This window comes from Salmo salar, chromosome ssa10 (assembly GCF_905237065.1).
Source record: "Salmo salar chromosome ssa10, Ssal_v3.1, whole genome shotgun sequence".
NCBI lineage: Eukaryota > Metazoa > Chordata > Actinopteri > Salmoniformes > Salmonidae > Salmo > Salmo salar.
The window spans coordinates 73,507,180-73,523,091 of record NC_059451.1 but is presented as its reverse complement, the minus strand read 5'-3'; the positions used below and the strand labels follow the sequence as shown (position 1 = coordinate 73,523,091).

The 15,912-nt window shown below is 41.9% G+C and overlaps 2 protein-coding genes across 4 annotated transcripts in view; one reads left to right on the top strand and one right to left on the bottom strand.

The window, feature by feature from the left end:
* abhd2b (abhydrolase domain containing 2, acylglycerol lipase b) overlaps nt 1-7,583 on the bottom strand; it is a 17,868-nt gene extending 10,285 nt beyond the window's left edge. The window contains exons 1-5 of one of the 2 annotated variants that reach the window (XM_014124721.2): nt 7,372-7,583; nt 6,912-6,979; nt 6,149-6,385; nt 4,338-4,513; nt 180-347 (exon numbers count right to left, since the gene is read on the bottom strand). In XM_014124721.2, the coding sequence (XP_013980196.1) occupies nt 180-347; nt 4,338-4,513; nt 6,149-6,363 (559 nt within the window). In that variant the 5' untranslated portion in view covers nt 6,364-6,385; nt 6,912-6,979; nt 7,372-7,583. The remainder of the gene's footprint in view (nt 1-179; nt 348-4,337; nt 4,514-6,148; nt 6,386-6,911; nt 6,980-7,371) is intronic. The other variant, XM_014124722.2, reaches the window with a different exon arrangement.
* Nucleotides 7,584-14,972: 7,389 nt separating this feature from the next.
* The window catches only part of mfge8b (milk fat globule EGF and factor V/VIII domain containing b), a 52,875-nt gene continuing 51,935 nt past the window's right edge, over nt 14,973-15,912 (top strand). For both annotated transcript variants that reach the window (XM_014124725.2, XM_014124724.2), the window contains exon 1: nt 14,973-15,146. In XM_014124725.2, coding sequence (XP_013980200.1) covers nt 15,065-15,146 — 82 coding nt within the window. In that variant the 5' untranslated portion in view covers nt 14,973-15,064. The remainder of the gene's footprint in view (nt 15,147-15,912) is intronic.

Genomic DNA, 15,912 nt, shown 5'->3' with positions numbered 1-15,912 from the left:
ATTATTATATTTTTGATCGATTGACTATGACTTTTCAAATCACCCAGCAGTGCTATCTGCAGAGTTGGCTCCAGGTAATTGTTGACCAGTGACCAAAAACAAGCTACAAATGGACAGTTTTATTATTAAAAGGACAACAATACGCGTACTTAACAGAGCCCTGGCCCTGTCGGTCTTACCGTAGGTGAACATGCGCGGCGAGGTGAGCTCGATGTTGGGCAGGGACCCCAGATGGTTGAGAACAGCACACCTGTACCCCTGCCTCTGGGAGTGATTCACAAAAGTGCGGATGTAGTGCTTCTCGCTGTGGTTTCCAATCCCCGGGCAGATCACCATGGTGATGTCATCTGTGGAGTAAAAACACAGTGAACACACAGGTGCGAAAGGGGAGTCCGTGGGTAGGTGTTAGGTCGAAAAGCACGCTATTCTATGTGCAACAGGGGTCATTAGTGCACACAATGTTCATTAGTGCACACAGTGGAACATGCTTTAAAAACATTTTGCAACAGAACATTTTAATTTGCATTAGACCAGTCCCGGTAGTCCTTCCCCGTCCTTCAAAATGTAGTTTATCAATAGATTGGGTTTCTATGTCCTGCCTTGGTATAGACCCTGAGATGAAATAGGCAATGGTGTCGCACTCCTATCGCTCACCAATACTGTGAAATATTTTACACAAGCTGCCAGTCTATTTACCGAGTTGGCAGAATGCTTTAATCTTTAGCATTAATTTATGCTGCATCTGGCAAAGGACTGTCAGTCTCTGAAAGAGAAAACAATGGCAAATTATTGTGAACCTAGCAGCACAACAATGTTTTACATTGACTTTTCCCACAACCTAAATGATGGACTGTCCGCCAATTCTGAAACATGTCTAGGGTAGGCTACTCTTTTTTTTTTTTTTGGGGGGGAGGGATGCAATAATCCCATAGGCAGCGCTATTTATTATACACAGTCGAATTTAACAGGTGAACAGTTTCTATTTTACATTAAGGTAGGCTTATGTATGCTACAGCCTACTTCAATGTAAAATAGACTGTTCACCTGTTAAATTCAACTGAATATTATAAATAGCGTTGCAAAAACATGAAATACATTTAGCCTGTCTATTTACTAGACTACTAGGTCCAATTAAATGAGAGCTGCGCATGGTCATTTTTTGTATGGCTACTTTGGAAATATGAATCCATCACGGCCAGAAACGGTGAGGATTTTTTTATGCAACTTTTGAAAACAAAATAGGAAAAATATGGAAATGTCTATATTTTAGATTTTTTTTTTTATTAAAAGATTTTTGCTCCTCACTGATGGCAAACGGCTGCATTCTAGTTAATATGTGTTCCTGTTTTTTGTATGAATAAGCTTTTCAACATATCCGCATTTGCACTAAATACTTCCCAGCTTGCAATACAATATTTCAACCACTAGCAAAGTGCTAGCACATGGCCTAAAGTTTGCGAGGAAGTGAGCACATTCTCATCAAGTTCGATTTTTGTGTGAAAATTGGTGAGCACACATTGGGGGGGGGTGTATATCGTGTACTTACAGTTTATAAATGAGGCCCCAAGAATCTTGATCCGGGAGGGGATTGATGGCCTCTGCAGTAACCAAGAAGCTTGATCTTGCAGGCTAGCCACTTAGCTAACAAACCAAATGCATGGCTGAAGCGATTATTACTATTTGAGAAATCATACCGTCTATATTTCAAAATACCCCGGTATTCATAGTATACCATCCAAGCCTACCAGGGAGTCACTGCACAGATAAAGGGTGTGTGCTACTCTTTCCTCAGGGGCACAATCTTGCTAATGGTCTCAATCCCAATTAGATACCCTAGGGCATGTGCCCAAACATTACTTGAGAAATAAATAAATAAATATATATATATATATAAAAAAAGTGTTCCCTTGACATACATTATTCAAGATAAAGAGTGGACACCAACCAAAGCCAATTCCATTTGATGAATTACCTCCAAATGTTTAAATAATGCACACTAGTCACAGCCCTGTTGCATTAAACCTCATTTTGAAGTGCCACTACACTGAGGACTTGAAGGGATGCGGACAGTATTGACCCCAGCACAGCTGTTTTTGTAACCCTAACCAATAGGCTGAGTCATGCCCAATCACAGATACAGTACATGGCATGTGGCACATGACCAGACCTGGGATCTTATACTATCTGAAATCATTTAAAATACTTTAGCTGGGCTTGATTGAGCTCGTCTGGCATAATTGAACCAACACAATAATTGCACAAGTGCAAACCCCACCCATCTACAAGTCACCTTTAGAATAGATAGGATCACGTTTAAGGCTAGGATTGGTTTAGCCCCAACTTACATTGCAGACCTTCTCTCCCTACGAGCCAAAACGCAGCCCGAGATTCCCTGGTAAAGCACTGTTGACCATTCCAAATGTCTAAGTTGAAAAGCAAAGGAGACCTGGCATTTGCCATTAGGGTCCCTAGAATGGAATGGTCTTTGGAATGGTCTGCCAGAAGAGATCAGGCTTGCAGATTAAGTTCCTCTTTAAATCCCCCCTGAAAACCCACTTATGCACTTGATGTGAAGCACTTTGTTAACCTGTTATTGGAAAGTGCTCTATAAATAAAGTTATTAATATTCAAGCAAACACTACAAGTATTTGAAAGATTTCAAATAAACTCAGAAAAAAAAGAAACGTCCTCTCACTGTCAACTGTGTTTATTTTCAGCAAACTTAACATGTGTAAATATTTGTATGAACATAAGATTCAACAACTGAGACATAAACTGAACAAGTTCCACAGACATGTGACTAACAGAAATGGAATAATGTTTCCCTGAACAAAGGGGGGTTAAAATAACAGTAACAGTATCTGGTGTGGCCACCAGCTGCATTGAGTACTGCAGTGCATCTCCTCTTCATTGACTGCACCAGATTTGCCAGTTCCTGCTGTGAGATGTTACCCCACTCTTCCACCAAGGCACCTGCAAGTTCCCTGACATTTCTGGTGGGGAATGGCCCTAGCCCTCACCCTCCGATCCAACAGGTCCCAGACGTGCTCAATGGGATTGAGATCCAGGCTCGTTGCTGGCCATGGCAGAACACTGACATTCCTGTCTTGCAGGAAATCATGCACAGAACGAGCAGTATGGCTGGTGGCATTGTCATGCTGGAGGGTCATGTCAGGATGAGCCTGCAGGATGGGTACCACACATGAGGGAGGAGGATGTCTTTCCTGTAACGCACAGCGTTGAGATTGCCTGCAATGACAACAAACTCAGTCCGATGCTGCTGTGACACACCTCCCCAGACCATGACGGACCCTCCACCTCCAAATCGATCTCGCTCCAGAGTACAGGCCTCGGTGTAACGCTGATTCCTTCGACGATAAACGCGAATCTGACCATCCCCCCTGTTGAGACAAAACCGCGACTCGTCAGTGAAGAGCACTTTTTGCCAGTCCTGTCTGGTCCAGCGATGGTGGGTTTGTGCCCATAGGCGACGTTGTTGCCGGTGATGTCTGGTGAGGACCTGCCTTACAACAGGCCTACAAGCCATCAGTCCAGCCTCTCTCAGCCTATTGCGGACAGTCTGAGCACTGATGGAGGGATTGTGCGTTCCTGGTGTAACTCAGGAAGTTGTTGTTGCCATCCTGTACCTGTCCCACAGGTGTGATGTTCGGATCCTGTGCAGGGTTGTTACACGTGGTCTGCCACTGCCGTCCTGTCTCCCTGTAGCGCTGTCTTAGGCGTCTCACAGTACGAACATTGCAATTTATTGCCCTGGCCACATCTGCAGTCCTCATGCCTCCTTGCAGCATGCCTAAGGCACGTACACGCAGATGAGCAGGGACCCTGGGCATCTTTCTTTTGGTGTTTTTCAGAGTCAGTAGAAAGGCCTCTTTAGTGTCCTAAGTTGTCATAACTGTGACCTTAATTGCCTACCGTCTGTAAGCTGTTAGTGTCTTAAAGACCGTTCCACAGGTGCATGTTCATTAATTGTTTATGGTTCATTGAACACGCATGGGAAACAGTGTCTAAACCCTTTACAATGAAGATCTGTGAAGTTATTTGGATTTTTACGAATTATCTTTGAAAGACAAAGAGTCCTGAAAAATTGACGTTTCTTTTTTTTGCTGAGTTTAGTACTTAAACCCAGGTCTGTACATGACGTGGTACAGTACATGACACTGAATATCTCGGAGTAGGGTGAAGCTGCCCCAGCCGAGACGCTGATCTTGGGTCATTTTTGCATTTCCTCACTAAAGGTTAAGGTTAGGATTGGTGCAGGGGAAGCTGAGCCTAGTTCTGCACCTAGGGGAATATTCACCCTGGAGCGAATATCTCACCTCCAGTGCGGTGGTCCCCCAGCGACTCGAAGAGGTCAAAGGTGGCAGTGGCCCCATCCTGCATGAGGAGGTACTTGCGCACCCCACAGGGGTTTGGGGAGCTGACACGACCCATCTTCCCATACAGGGCCGTCTGGAGGTGTCCACTCTTCCCCCACAGCAGCGGCGGTTCGTACCTGTGTGAATACACAAACAGGCAAGAGTGGATGTGTGAGAGCCAAAGTGATGTAAGAGCAGTAATGTCAGTGCCTTGTGGAACATTTTGTGTTGTGAGAATGGTTTGAAATCCCAGTGTGAACTGGTACACTCCACACACACACACGTGCATGGAATCACATGCAAAAGCACACACAAACTCTAGCATGAAGTTAACATGTTATTGCATGTATAAACATCTAATTTGCGGGCCTCCCAAGTAGTGCAGTGGTCTAAGGCACTGCATCGTAGTGCTAGCTGTGCCACTAGAGATTCTGGGTTCGAGTCGAGGCTCTGTCACAGCTGGCCGCGACCGGGAGACTCATGGGGCGGCGCACAATTGGCGCAGTGTCGTCCGGGTTAGGGGAGGGTTTGGCCGGCAGGGATGTCCTTATCCCATCGCGCACTAGCGACTCCTGTGGCGGGCCGGGCGCAGTGCACGCTGATACGGTCGCTAGGTGTACGGTGTTTCGTCCGACACATTGGTGTGGCTGGCTTCCGGGTTAAAGCGGGCATTGTGTCAAGAAGCAGTGCGGCTTGGTTAGGTTTCGGGGGGACGCACGGCTCTCGACCTTCGCCTCTCCCGAGTCTGTACGGAAGTTGCAGCGATGAGGCAATTGGATACCACGAAATTAGGAAGAAAAAGAGGTATAACAAAAAAATGTAATCTAATTTGCAAGTAACTCTGGATCCTAGCTGTGCCTCTGGCATGGTCTTTCCACCTCATGCAAAGAAACACAACCGTTTTAAGTAACCCCACTCTGTGACCAGGCTTTGGCCTGTAGGATCAATTAGATATCACTGGTAGCAAGACATTAACATCTTCATATCTCATGGAAGCCATTTACATTTTAAAGCAAATATGCCTCAATGAAAAACAGCTGCCTATATCCTTTAGTTAGAGAGTTTATCTTTTTAAAATAATTCACTTTATCCACGTAAAGACAGTGTAATTTAGCAATGCTAAGTCTGCAGTGTGGTCAATAGTGTAGATGTTATGTAATTGCGATGTGGCTGTAAAATAATACAGTGTTAATAGGACACCTCCTATACCCACACACAGGGCATCGCGATTGGCTGGACAGCCATTGACTGATGCAGGGAGTGTTGAGGACTGGTCTAGCAGGGAGGTACTGTGAGAAGGGCACTATCGCGACTGGGTTGAAAGTGATCACGACTCGGGGGGGGAAAGGAACGATTAAGGATGTTTATGAAAATGGGATACTATGTCCTGTAGCTACTGTACATGTGGGTTTATGAGTATGAGCTTGTGACTGTCTGTGTGTGGCATGTACCAGTCTGCTCTGGAATTTGATACCATAGTCACAACAACATAACATGTTCCAGGAAGAAATGCATGGCATTACTGCTATTTCACTTACAAGTGTGTGTGCTTGCTCTCAAGTAGGCCTATGTGTGCGCCGGTGCATGGGAACAGTGGACACGGTTTGCATTCCAAATGGCACCCCATTTCCTATATAGTTTATTACTTTTGACCAGGGCTCTATAGGTGATAGTGGCTGTGTCCCAAATGGCATCCTAAGTCGCTCTGGATAAGAGCGTCTGCTAAATGACGTAAATGTAAATGTATCTGCTGGGTAGGTTTCAGTACTCACTCTTCGGTCAGGATGGGGCAGGACTTGAGCAGATAGCGATTGAGGGGCGTGTCCCGATAGGTGATGTCAGGCGGGGCCGTGGGACTCTTCAGATTCAGACAGCGCACCAGGAAATAGAGCACCGTTGCTACGGCAGCCAGCTTCACGCCATCAAACATGGCTGGCATCTCGGGGGCAATGGTGTGGACATCGCCTGGCTCCACGAGTGCACTCATGGTTGACAGAGAGGACTTATGTCTAGGCACAATTAACATATGATCACATCAGCAACAAATGGCACACAGGTGCAGAGTACTAGCGGTTCTGGGGGGGGGGGGGGGGGCAGTGCCCCTGTGACAACAATTTTGGACCCCCTTGTGGCCCCCCTAAATGTGGAGTATGAAATAATTTTTACATAACACATTTTTGCTATCGTTTTACATCCGTTATTAGACATTGGCAACGCGGCACATGGTCTTTTGCCTGCTAATGCCTGTTAATGCAGTGAAGAAAACGATATGACAACAATAACGTCTAATGTAACTGGCCCCTCTAACAGTACAACTGGCCCCAGCTTGGCCCCCCCAGTTGAAATGGTCTAGAACCGCCACTGGTGCAGAGGGCATATACAGAGTCACACGCAGTCATAGCATTGATACATCATGTAAATTAGGGCGTGATAAGAATAATGAGATCAAATATGACCACAATAAGACTGATTTGAAGTCTACAAACAGCAGAAAGAAACGAAGTCGGTCAGACAGTGTCAAACATTTTTGCCCACCTTGCCTCTGTTCACTAACTAATGATACTCAGTCACCTCCTGGACATGCATTTCAGAATCTGGCAGCGCTGGAAAAGAGGAACAAAAAGTCACCAAATAGCAAACTGTCAGCATATTGTTGAATGCAAAAGTCTAATCTGTTTGACTTTATGTAGATACAAATTACATTATAAAACAGTATCATTGTAGGAATTCCAAATCATTCGGACGTTATTATTTAGCAGTGAAGTCTGACAGTTAATGTTTGTGTTAGAGTTGAATTTGCGCGAGACAACTCATTCTACGCTTACAATCTAGAATAGAATAGATAAATGTTACCCACTTTTGATACAGTGATACATACAGAAAAAGTAGACTGCCCTCTGTCAACCGACTCCCTAATTTCAGCACACACGCAGTAGCAATTGTTTCTGTAAAAAAGGCCAGCAAGTCAGCTGGTTAGCAACCATGCACAACATACCATTTTTACCTCGAAGATATTTCCGAGCTTTCGTCCGAATCAGTGTCCTTGCATTAATGCATACGAGCTGTTTTGCTCTCTGTGCACATTGCACAGCTGCTCCGTGTAGCCACGGACTGTTTACAACAGCTGAACAGAGTTGAAACACGCGAGAACCTAGCAACTGCAGCCCGACTTCCTACTGAAGAAGAGGTGATTTACATATAGCTATTTTTATTGGAGCTCAGTTACCGCGACGTCACATGTTGGGGGAATTTCGGTGCCCCGTTTTAGGCGACGGCGAAGTCGGCTCAAAACAGAAGCAAAGTGGCTTGAGAACGTGGAGTAATGAGTTGTATTCTGTGTCTTACTAGCACGGCGCTTTATTTGCCTTTCCAATGAAACTTGTTTGAACATATATTTTATGGAAAAGAGCTGTATGCTTCTGCAGAGGATAGGTTTATTAGAGTTACCAGCCTCAGAAATTTCATCCCAAATAAATGCTTCACAGAATTCAAGTAACAGACACATCTCAACATTGACTGTTCCCGAGGAGACTGCATAAATCATGCCACCATGGTTGAATTGTTGCAAAGAAACCACTACTAAAGGACACCAATAATAAGAAGAGACTTGCTTGGGCCAAGAAACATGAGCAATGGATATTAGACCAGTGGAAATCTGTTCTTTGGTCTGATGAGTCCAAATCTGAGTTTTTTGGTTCCGACCGTCAAGTCTTTGTGAGATGCAGAGTAGGTGAACGGATGATCTCTGCATGTGTGGTTCTCACGTGAAGCATGGAGGAGGAAGTGTGATGGTGTGGGGGTGCTTTGCTGCTGACCCTGTCTGTGATTTATTTATAATTCAAGACACACTTAACCAGCATGGCTACCATAGCATTCTGCAGCGATATGCCATCCCATCTGGTTTGCGCTTAGTGGGACTATCATTTGTTTTTCAACAGGACAATGACCCAACCCACATTCAGGCTGTGTAAGGGCTATTTGACCAAAAAGGAGAGTGATGGAATGCTGCATCAGATGACCTGGCATCCACAATCACCCCACCTCAACCCAATTGAGATGGTTTGGGATGAGTTGGACTGCAGAGTGAAGGAAAAGCAGCCATCAAGTGCTAAGCATATGTGGGAACTCCTTCAAGACTGTTGGAAAACTATTCCAGGTGAAGCTGGTTGAGAGAATATCAAGCATGTGCAAAGCTCTCAAGGCAAAGGGTGGCTACTTTGAAGAATCTAAAATATGTTTAACACTTTTTTGGTTACTGCATGATTCCATATGTGTTATTTCATAGTTTTGATGTCTTCACTATTATTCTACAATGTAGAAAATAGTCAAAATAAAGAAAAACACTTGAATGAGTAGGTGTGTCCAAACTTTTGACTGGTACTCTATGTAAATAAGGTATTTCAGTTCTTTTTTTAATACATTTGCAAAAACAATTAACAACCTGTAGTCGCTTTGTCATTATGGGGTACTGTGTGTAGATTGATGCTGGAAAAAGGTCATGTAATAAATTTTAGAGTAATGCTGTAACGTAACAAAATGTGGAAAATGTCAAGGGGTTTGAATACTTTCTGAATGCACTGTATAGTCCCGACACAAAGCTAAGGTTGTTACCCAAGCCGGCTGGTCGTTCGTTCTATCTGTTAGGTTGCCAGAGACGCGACCCAATCCCTTAAGTCCTTTTGTTCTGTTCCCAGTCGTTGGTTCTAAATGTTCCATTTCCATTCTAGCTGGCAACGTTCTTATCCCTTGCTTACTACTGTAGCTAGCCAACTACGGCTAATTTACAGTCACGTCAAACAGTGCAGCCAGAATAACAGCAAAGTAGCCGCATTTGCATTTGTTTAAACTGTGTTCTAGTGACATTTATTTGCACTCATCCATAACGCTAATGAGGCGTGATTTCGCCTGGCATTGAAAATGTGCTCTCTCGTCATCTAGTCAACAACACAGCTAACACAATCACTTCAAACCGAAGCTGGAAAGACTGCAAACTATCTGCATTTCGTTTCGTTTTACCTGTTTTCTATTGACATTTCTTTGTATATTTCCATCAAAATCATGCCAGTTGATTCATGATTTCGACTGGCTGAGAAAAGCTGTCTGCAGCAAGGTTTATACAAATCTCCGCTGTTGAAAACCAAATGCTAGTCTAAATGAAATGGGCGATAATGTCTACATGCTTTTTATAGTGGAGATCAAGTTCATAAATTGTCTGCTGGGCTGATGAGACAGTGGATTGTGCAGTGAGATGCGACAGAGTAAATAGGTATTTCAGCGTCATAGCTTTAGCCGGTGTTAACTTGTGGAATAGACACCGGCTGGAATGCGATTTTAACCAATCAGCATCCAGGGTTAGACCCAGCCGTTGTATAAGTAGGCCAAATAATACAGTGAATCAGTAGGCTGTTTGTTTGTCAGTTATTTGAATCTCAGGGTTTGACGAATGGATTATTTTCATTTCAGTATCAAGTTGTTATCAGTGAAGTTGATTGTTTTTAATCAATACAATTTGGCCACTGGGTGGCGACATTGGCATTTACTAAAGTGGACTATTCACTCAATGTGAGAATTCAACCATTGCTTATGAGAATGAGGACAATTTCCTGCACCAAATAAAAGTACATAAACTTAGAAATGTCCTTAATATTGAGAAAAGCTGTATCTTAATTTAAATATATTTGTATAATGAATACAAAATGTGTGAAATATTGCAAAACAAATGATTATTTATTCTCTGCACACATCAGGGGTCTGAAAAAGACTAAAGGTTTCACCTAGATAGGAAATACAGGAAATACAATACAAAGCCTAATGACATGAGCAACAACTATACTGTTTTTGTGTACATTGAAATCAAATGAAAAATGTATCCAAAATCGACATTTCCAATATTGACTCAGGATTATTAACTCAAACATTACAATAAAGATTAACTTCTCATTCATTTAACCCACCAATAATAATCTGGACCAAGGAATCAGTGATTATCATAGATTTGTTTTTTAAATGAACCAATTAAACCCAAATCCTCCTGGGAATTTCTAGCACACCGCCCTCATTTTTCCCTCAAGGCTCCCACAATTCTCTTCCCTTGAGGCCACCATTATTAGCTAAATAATGGCAATTCTGCACTAAAATTACTACCAACTTTAGACCAACCCTCTGGGCTAAAGATGAACCAGTCAATCTGGCATTTGCCAGAACCGCCCTATGGCCAGTCCGTTTCTGATTAAGCCCCTTGGAGAGGCCTGATACTGGAGAGGTAAGTCATGAGGAAAAGCCCCTTTAGACAAGAGGTGAACATCATAGGGAACTTTTGTGATGACTCACACCATACCTGACTATTTGTTTGAAGTAGACTGATTGACTTATCCAAGCCAACTATACACAATGTGCCATGAAATTGCTACCCATTCACTTTCTATGGTTCTGTGCATACAACAATGACTTTTGACAAGGTTTCAAAGCCACATGGCTTAGTCACAGGGTAGGAAATACCTTGGTGTGGTTCTCATGCATTCAAACTGTGGACCCCTCTCACTGAATAATAGGCTGGAAAAATAGACTATTTAATTGTTACTGATACACAACTGATACACAACGGAAAGCCTATATTTTACAGCTCAGATATAATATAATAGAACAGATCAGAATAGAATAGAATAGAGTAGAATAGTTTGTGTCAGTAGTGAACTTCAGTATAACAATATGTCCAGTAAGCTATGACAGATATATAACCAGACACCTCTGTTATCTTGGCCCTCCCGGGGTTCCATAATGTGAATTGTGAATAAATGTGAATTATTATGTTTGATACAGAAGGAACATAATCCTGCAGCAACAGGAAATGTGAATTATTATGTGAATTATAATGAATGGATATTTTTTGCTTTACAGGAAAATTCTCAGCAACAAAAGAGGGATCAAATTAAGATCCTACATCTGTAAAATTATCTCATCTGAAAATTACATCTGAAAACCTCTGTTGTTTCTCGGTATCAGTTAGAAACAGGAGTCATTACAGATTCCCCATGCAGTAAGCATGCTGACCCTCTCCATGAACTGATGCTAATCTAATGCTATTGAGGAGCATATGGAGCGTTCATATCATAGGCCTACTACAGGAGAGATCAGGAATACATGTTTGAAGTTATTATAAGGGGTCTTCAAAGTGCTTTACTGGAGAGCATTGTACTGGAAAATGCACCAAATCCCTTCCACAATGGTAATATTTTGAGAAATCTATTTTTAGATCAGAACTCTACCAGTTACTAGGTTACAGTAAATGGTGATGTCAGTCAATGTGGTGTCAGGGAATGTAATGTATGTGTCAGTCAATCAAAATGTACTTAGCAATTCTATTAATAGAGATGGTGGGTTATTGGTTATTACCATTGGTTATTTTTTAGAATGAGTATATCAGAGAGTCCTACAGCTGATATGGACTCTTCCCAGCTAGCACATTTAGTTCCTTGGAAGTTGTGAGAAAGTACATTTTTGGTTTCCCATTGGTTCTGGGAACAAAGCCATAAGTTTCCTGACCGGTAAAACAGAATGTTTTTTAAATGTTCTGAGAAGGGAAAATTTTGCCTGTTCTTGGAAAGTTCATTTTTAGGTTGCATGGAGGTTCTGAGAACGTTTTATTATGGTTCCCTGAAAGTTTCCTGGGAGGTTTTATTAATGTTCTGAGAATGAAAATGATAGGTTATTTGAAGGTAATTAAATAACATTCTGAGAATATGTTTTAATACGACTTTTAATAACACTGCTATCTTAGTTTGGGTTAACTGTTTTGAACTCCAAGCACAGATAGGAAATTAATTTGCTTACCCATTAATCATTACCCATTGGCTTACCCCTGGGGCGGCAAGTAGCCTAGTGGTTAGAGCGTTGGACTAGTAACCGAAAGGTTGCGAGATTGAATCCCCGAGCTGACAAAGTAAAAAACTGTTTTCTGCCCCTGAACAAGGCAGATAACCCACTGTTCCTAGGCCGTCAATGAAAATAAGAATTGTTCTTAACTGACTTGCCTAGTTAAATAAAGGTAAAAAAAATATATATATTCTCTTCTCTGAATGTTCTGAGAAAATGATTTTAAATAGAACCATGAAGAAACCTGCAGAAAATGTTATGCTGAAGTACTGAAATTCCCACAGAAGAATGTTGTTTCTTAAAGTTCTCGGAACAATTTGAGAACATTGCTTTAAATAAAACCATGAGGAAACCTGACGGAAACTATATGCAGAAGTACTGAAATTCCAACCTGAGAAAAATATGGTTCTCAGAGTGTTATGTGCTACCTGGGTAGCTTGCACAATTCCCAGAACGTTGTGGGAAGGTTGTATGCAAAATAATCATAGGACAATCGCACTATCCAAAGCTTTAAGAAACATATAAGTCTCAGAACGTTATGTGCTGGCTGGCTCACGTATCTCAAACATGTTTTCTAGTAAAGATTGGATCTCAAAATGTTACATTTACCGTTAATAATGTACACACACAAAATAATAAGAACAGAGAGAGAACATATTGAGTTCAGGTTACTTACACCCACTTACTCTATCAACACACAAATCACCTCTGACCCCACGGATGGATCTCAGCCTGAATAACACCCACACTCAGTCTTATAGTGTGTGTGTATGTGTATGTGTATGTGTGTGTGTAGAGTAGTTAGTTAGACCCACCACAAATGACAATTTCTGCTTTCTGGTTGGTTGGTATGACTTCTCTAGCACTCCCTCACAAGAGATTAAAACAATTATCCACAGATTCTGCAAAAGTAAACATCTCAGACTAAATCTTGGAAAACAACATGGTCTTTCAACAATATTGTAGTGTATATATGGAGGTAATGTTATAAGCCACTTTTTTTGTTTGTATTTTCACCCCTTTTTTCTCCCCAATTTCATGGTATCCAATTGGTAGTAGTTACAGTCTTGTCTCACCGCTGCAACTCCTGTACAGACAAAGGTTGAGAGCCATGCATCCTCCGAAACACAACCCAACCAAGCCGCACTGCTTCTTGACACAATGCCCATCCAACCCAGAAGCCACCAATGTGTAAGAGGAAACACCGTACACCTGGCGACCGTATCAGCATGCACTGCGCCCAGCCCACCACAGGAGTCTCTAGTGTTTGTAAGTCGCTCTGGATAAGAGCGTCTGCTAAATGACTTAAATGTAAATGTAGTGCGCGATGAGACAAGGATATCCCTGCCGGCCAAACCCTCCCCTAACCCGGACAACGCTGGGCCAATTGTGCGCCGCTCCATTGGCCTCCCGGTCGGGGCCGGCTGCAACAGAGCCTGGACTCAAACCCAGAATCTCTAGTGGCACAGCTAGCACTGCGATGCAGCACCTTAGACCACTGCGCCACTCGGGAGGCCTATAAGCCACATTTTAGTCAAAAGTTGGTTTGCAACCACACCTGGTTTATCAGCTACAAAACACATTCGACGAGCATTACATAAACATTGTTTATTTTTTATAATGACAATGTTTTCACCTTTAATTGATTGGCACTCAAGATTTATTCAGTTCTAACCAAATGGACAATCAAGTATCTATTTCTATTATATTCTATTTCTTTCTATATTATTCTGTTCTGTTATGATTTGATCTGATCTCCTGTTCCATCCATTCCATTGTGTTCTGTTCCCAGTGGTGTAAAGTAACTAAGTAAAACTACTTTCAAGTACTGCTTTGTATTTGTACTGCTTTGTACTTCACTCCATTCCTAAAGAAAATAATGTACTTTTAACTCCATACGTTTTCAGAGACACCCAAAAGCACTTTTCAAATGCTTAGCAGGACAGCAAAGGGGTCCAATTCACACACTTATCAAGAGAACATCGCTGGTTATCCCTGCTGCCTCTGATCTGGTGGGCTAAATGAACACAAATGCTTCATTGTAAATTATGTCTGATTTTTGGAGTGTGCCCCTAGCTAGCCACAAATGAAATAAGCAAGACAATGGTGCCCTCAGGTTTGCTTAATATAATGAATCTGAATTTTTTTATACTTTTACTTTTGATGCTTAAGTATATTTGACCAATTACATTTACTTTTGATACTTAAGTGTGTTTTAAACTAAATACTTGGTTTTAAACCTTTACTCAAGTAGTATTTTACTGGATGACTTTCACTTTTACGTGAGTCATTTCAATTAAGGAGCCTTTACTTTTACTCAAGTATGACATTTGGGTACTTTTTCCATCACTGTCTGTTCCGTTCCATGCTATTCCCATTCCATACTATTCCATGCCATTATAATGTGTGAAGGGAAATATCATTCCACCAAATCCCTGGCTGGTAAAAAAAAAAAAAATGGCAGTTGATCATACCTTACTTCCTAACTGAACATTTTATTTTTTATCATACCTTACTTCCAATCTGAACAGTTTTTTATACGATACATAATTATGTATCAATAACGCATCACTACTCTGACAGTTACACCCCAAGCCTTTTCACGGTGCTATATTTACTTTAAACCGTTTTTCAAATCACACCCCCAGGGAGGGCTTACAATTATGAAACATAATTTAATTGGATGAAAGCAGAGATACACACGCTCTCACTCTGACACCGCCTATCTTTCAATCTCGCCAACCAACGCAGCAACACCACACGGAGCAGCTGTGTTTTTGTCCCAAGAGTTCAAAGAGAGAGTGAAAGAAGCCACAATGAAGACCCAAATTCGTTTCGCGTTCTCCATACCACTCTTTGTAGTTTGTTTTCTGGTTGGTACCATTTCCACAGTGAATGGTAAGTTGTTTTTGTTTTGTTTACAGTTAACCTAGTTTAAGCCTTTTATAATGCGCTGAGCACACGGTGTGTCGGTCCGAGGTGGATATTGAGCACTGGTGTCATGCGAGTATATATATTCGCATGATGACACCACTCTAATATATATTTATACACACACACTGGAAAGCGGTGTCCTTTTCCCTACGCAATTGATATTTTATTTTTCTACTGTGTGTGGGTATAAACTGGACATTCCAAGGCTGGCATAAGTGGCACAACCAATTCAGTTACCCAAAGTAACACCCCATTCCTGTTTTGGGAATTTGGAGAGGTCCTTGAGGGAGGCATGGGAATACATTCCTGCATGGAATTTATATATATGTGTATATGTACATTTTTGTTGTTTAGTATTTAACTTAACAATATGCAATGGACAGTGTTGAACACAGTTGTTGTTATCTAGTGCTTGGTTAAGTGTGATTGACGTGGCTAATCTAATTTTATTCACTCCCTCTGTAGCAACAGTGCTTAAAAAAGCATTTCCATATCAACCAACTAGGCTAATTGTCATTCTATAGGTATAAAGATAACATAAGCATCTCTTTGGATTTCTTCGGATTAGGTATAAAAACCTCTGCATGAAATAACACCTAAGGGCATTTTGTTCAAAGTGCTCCTCACAGTAGTGCCCATTATGTTTGCCCATGTCCCATCTTTATGCTGTTGGCACTCTGCTTTCTTCGCATCCAGGACATGTGTGGATGAATAGAAAGGACTTTGCATC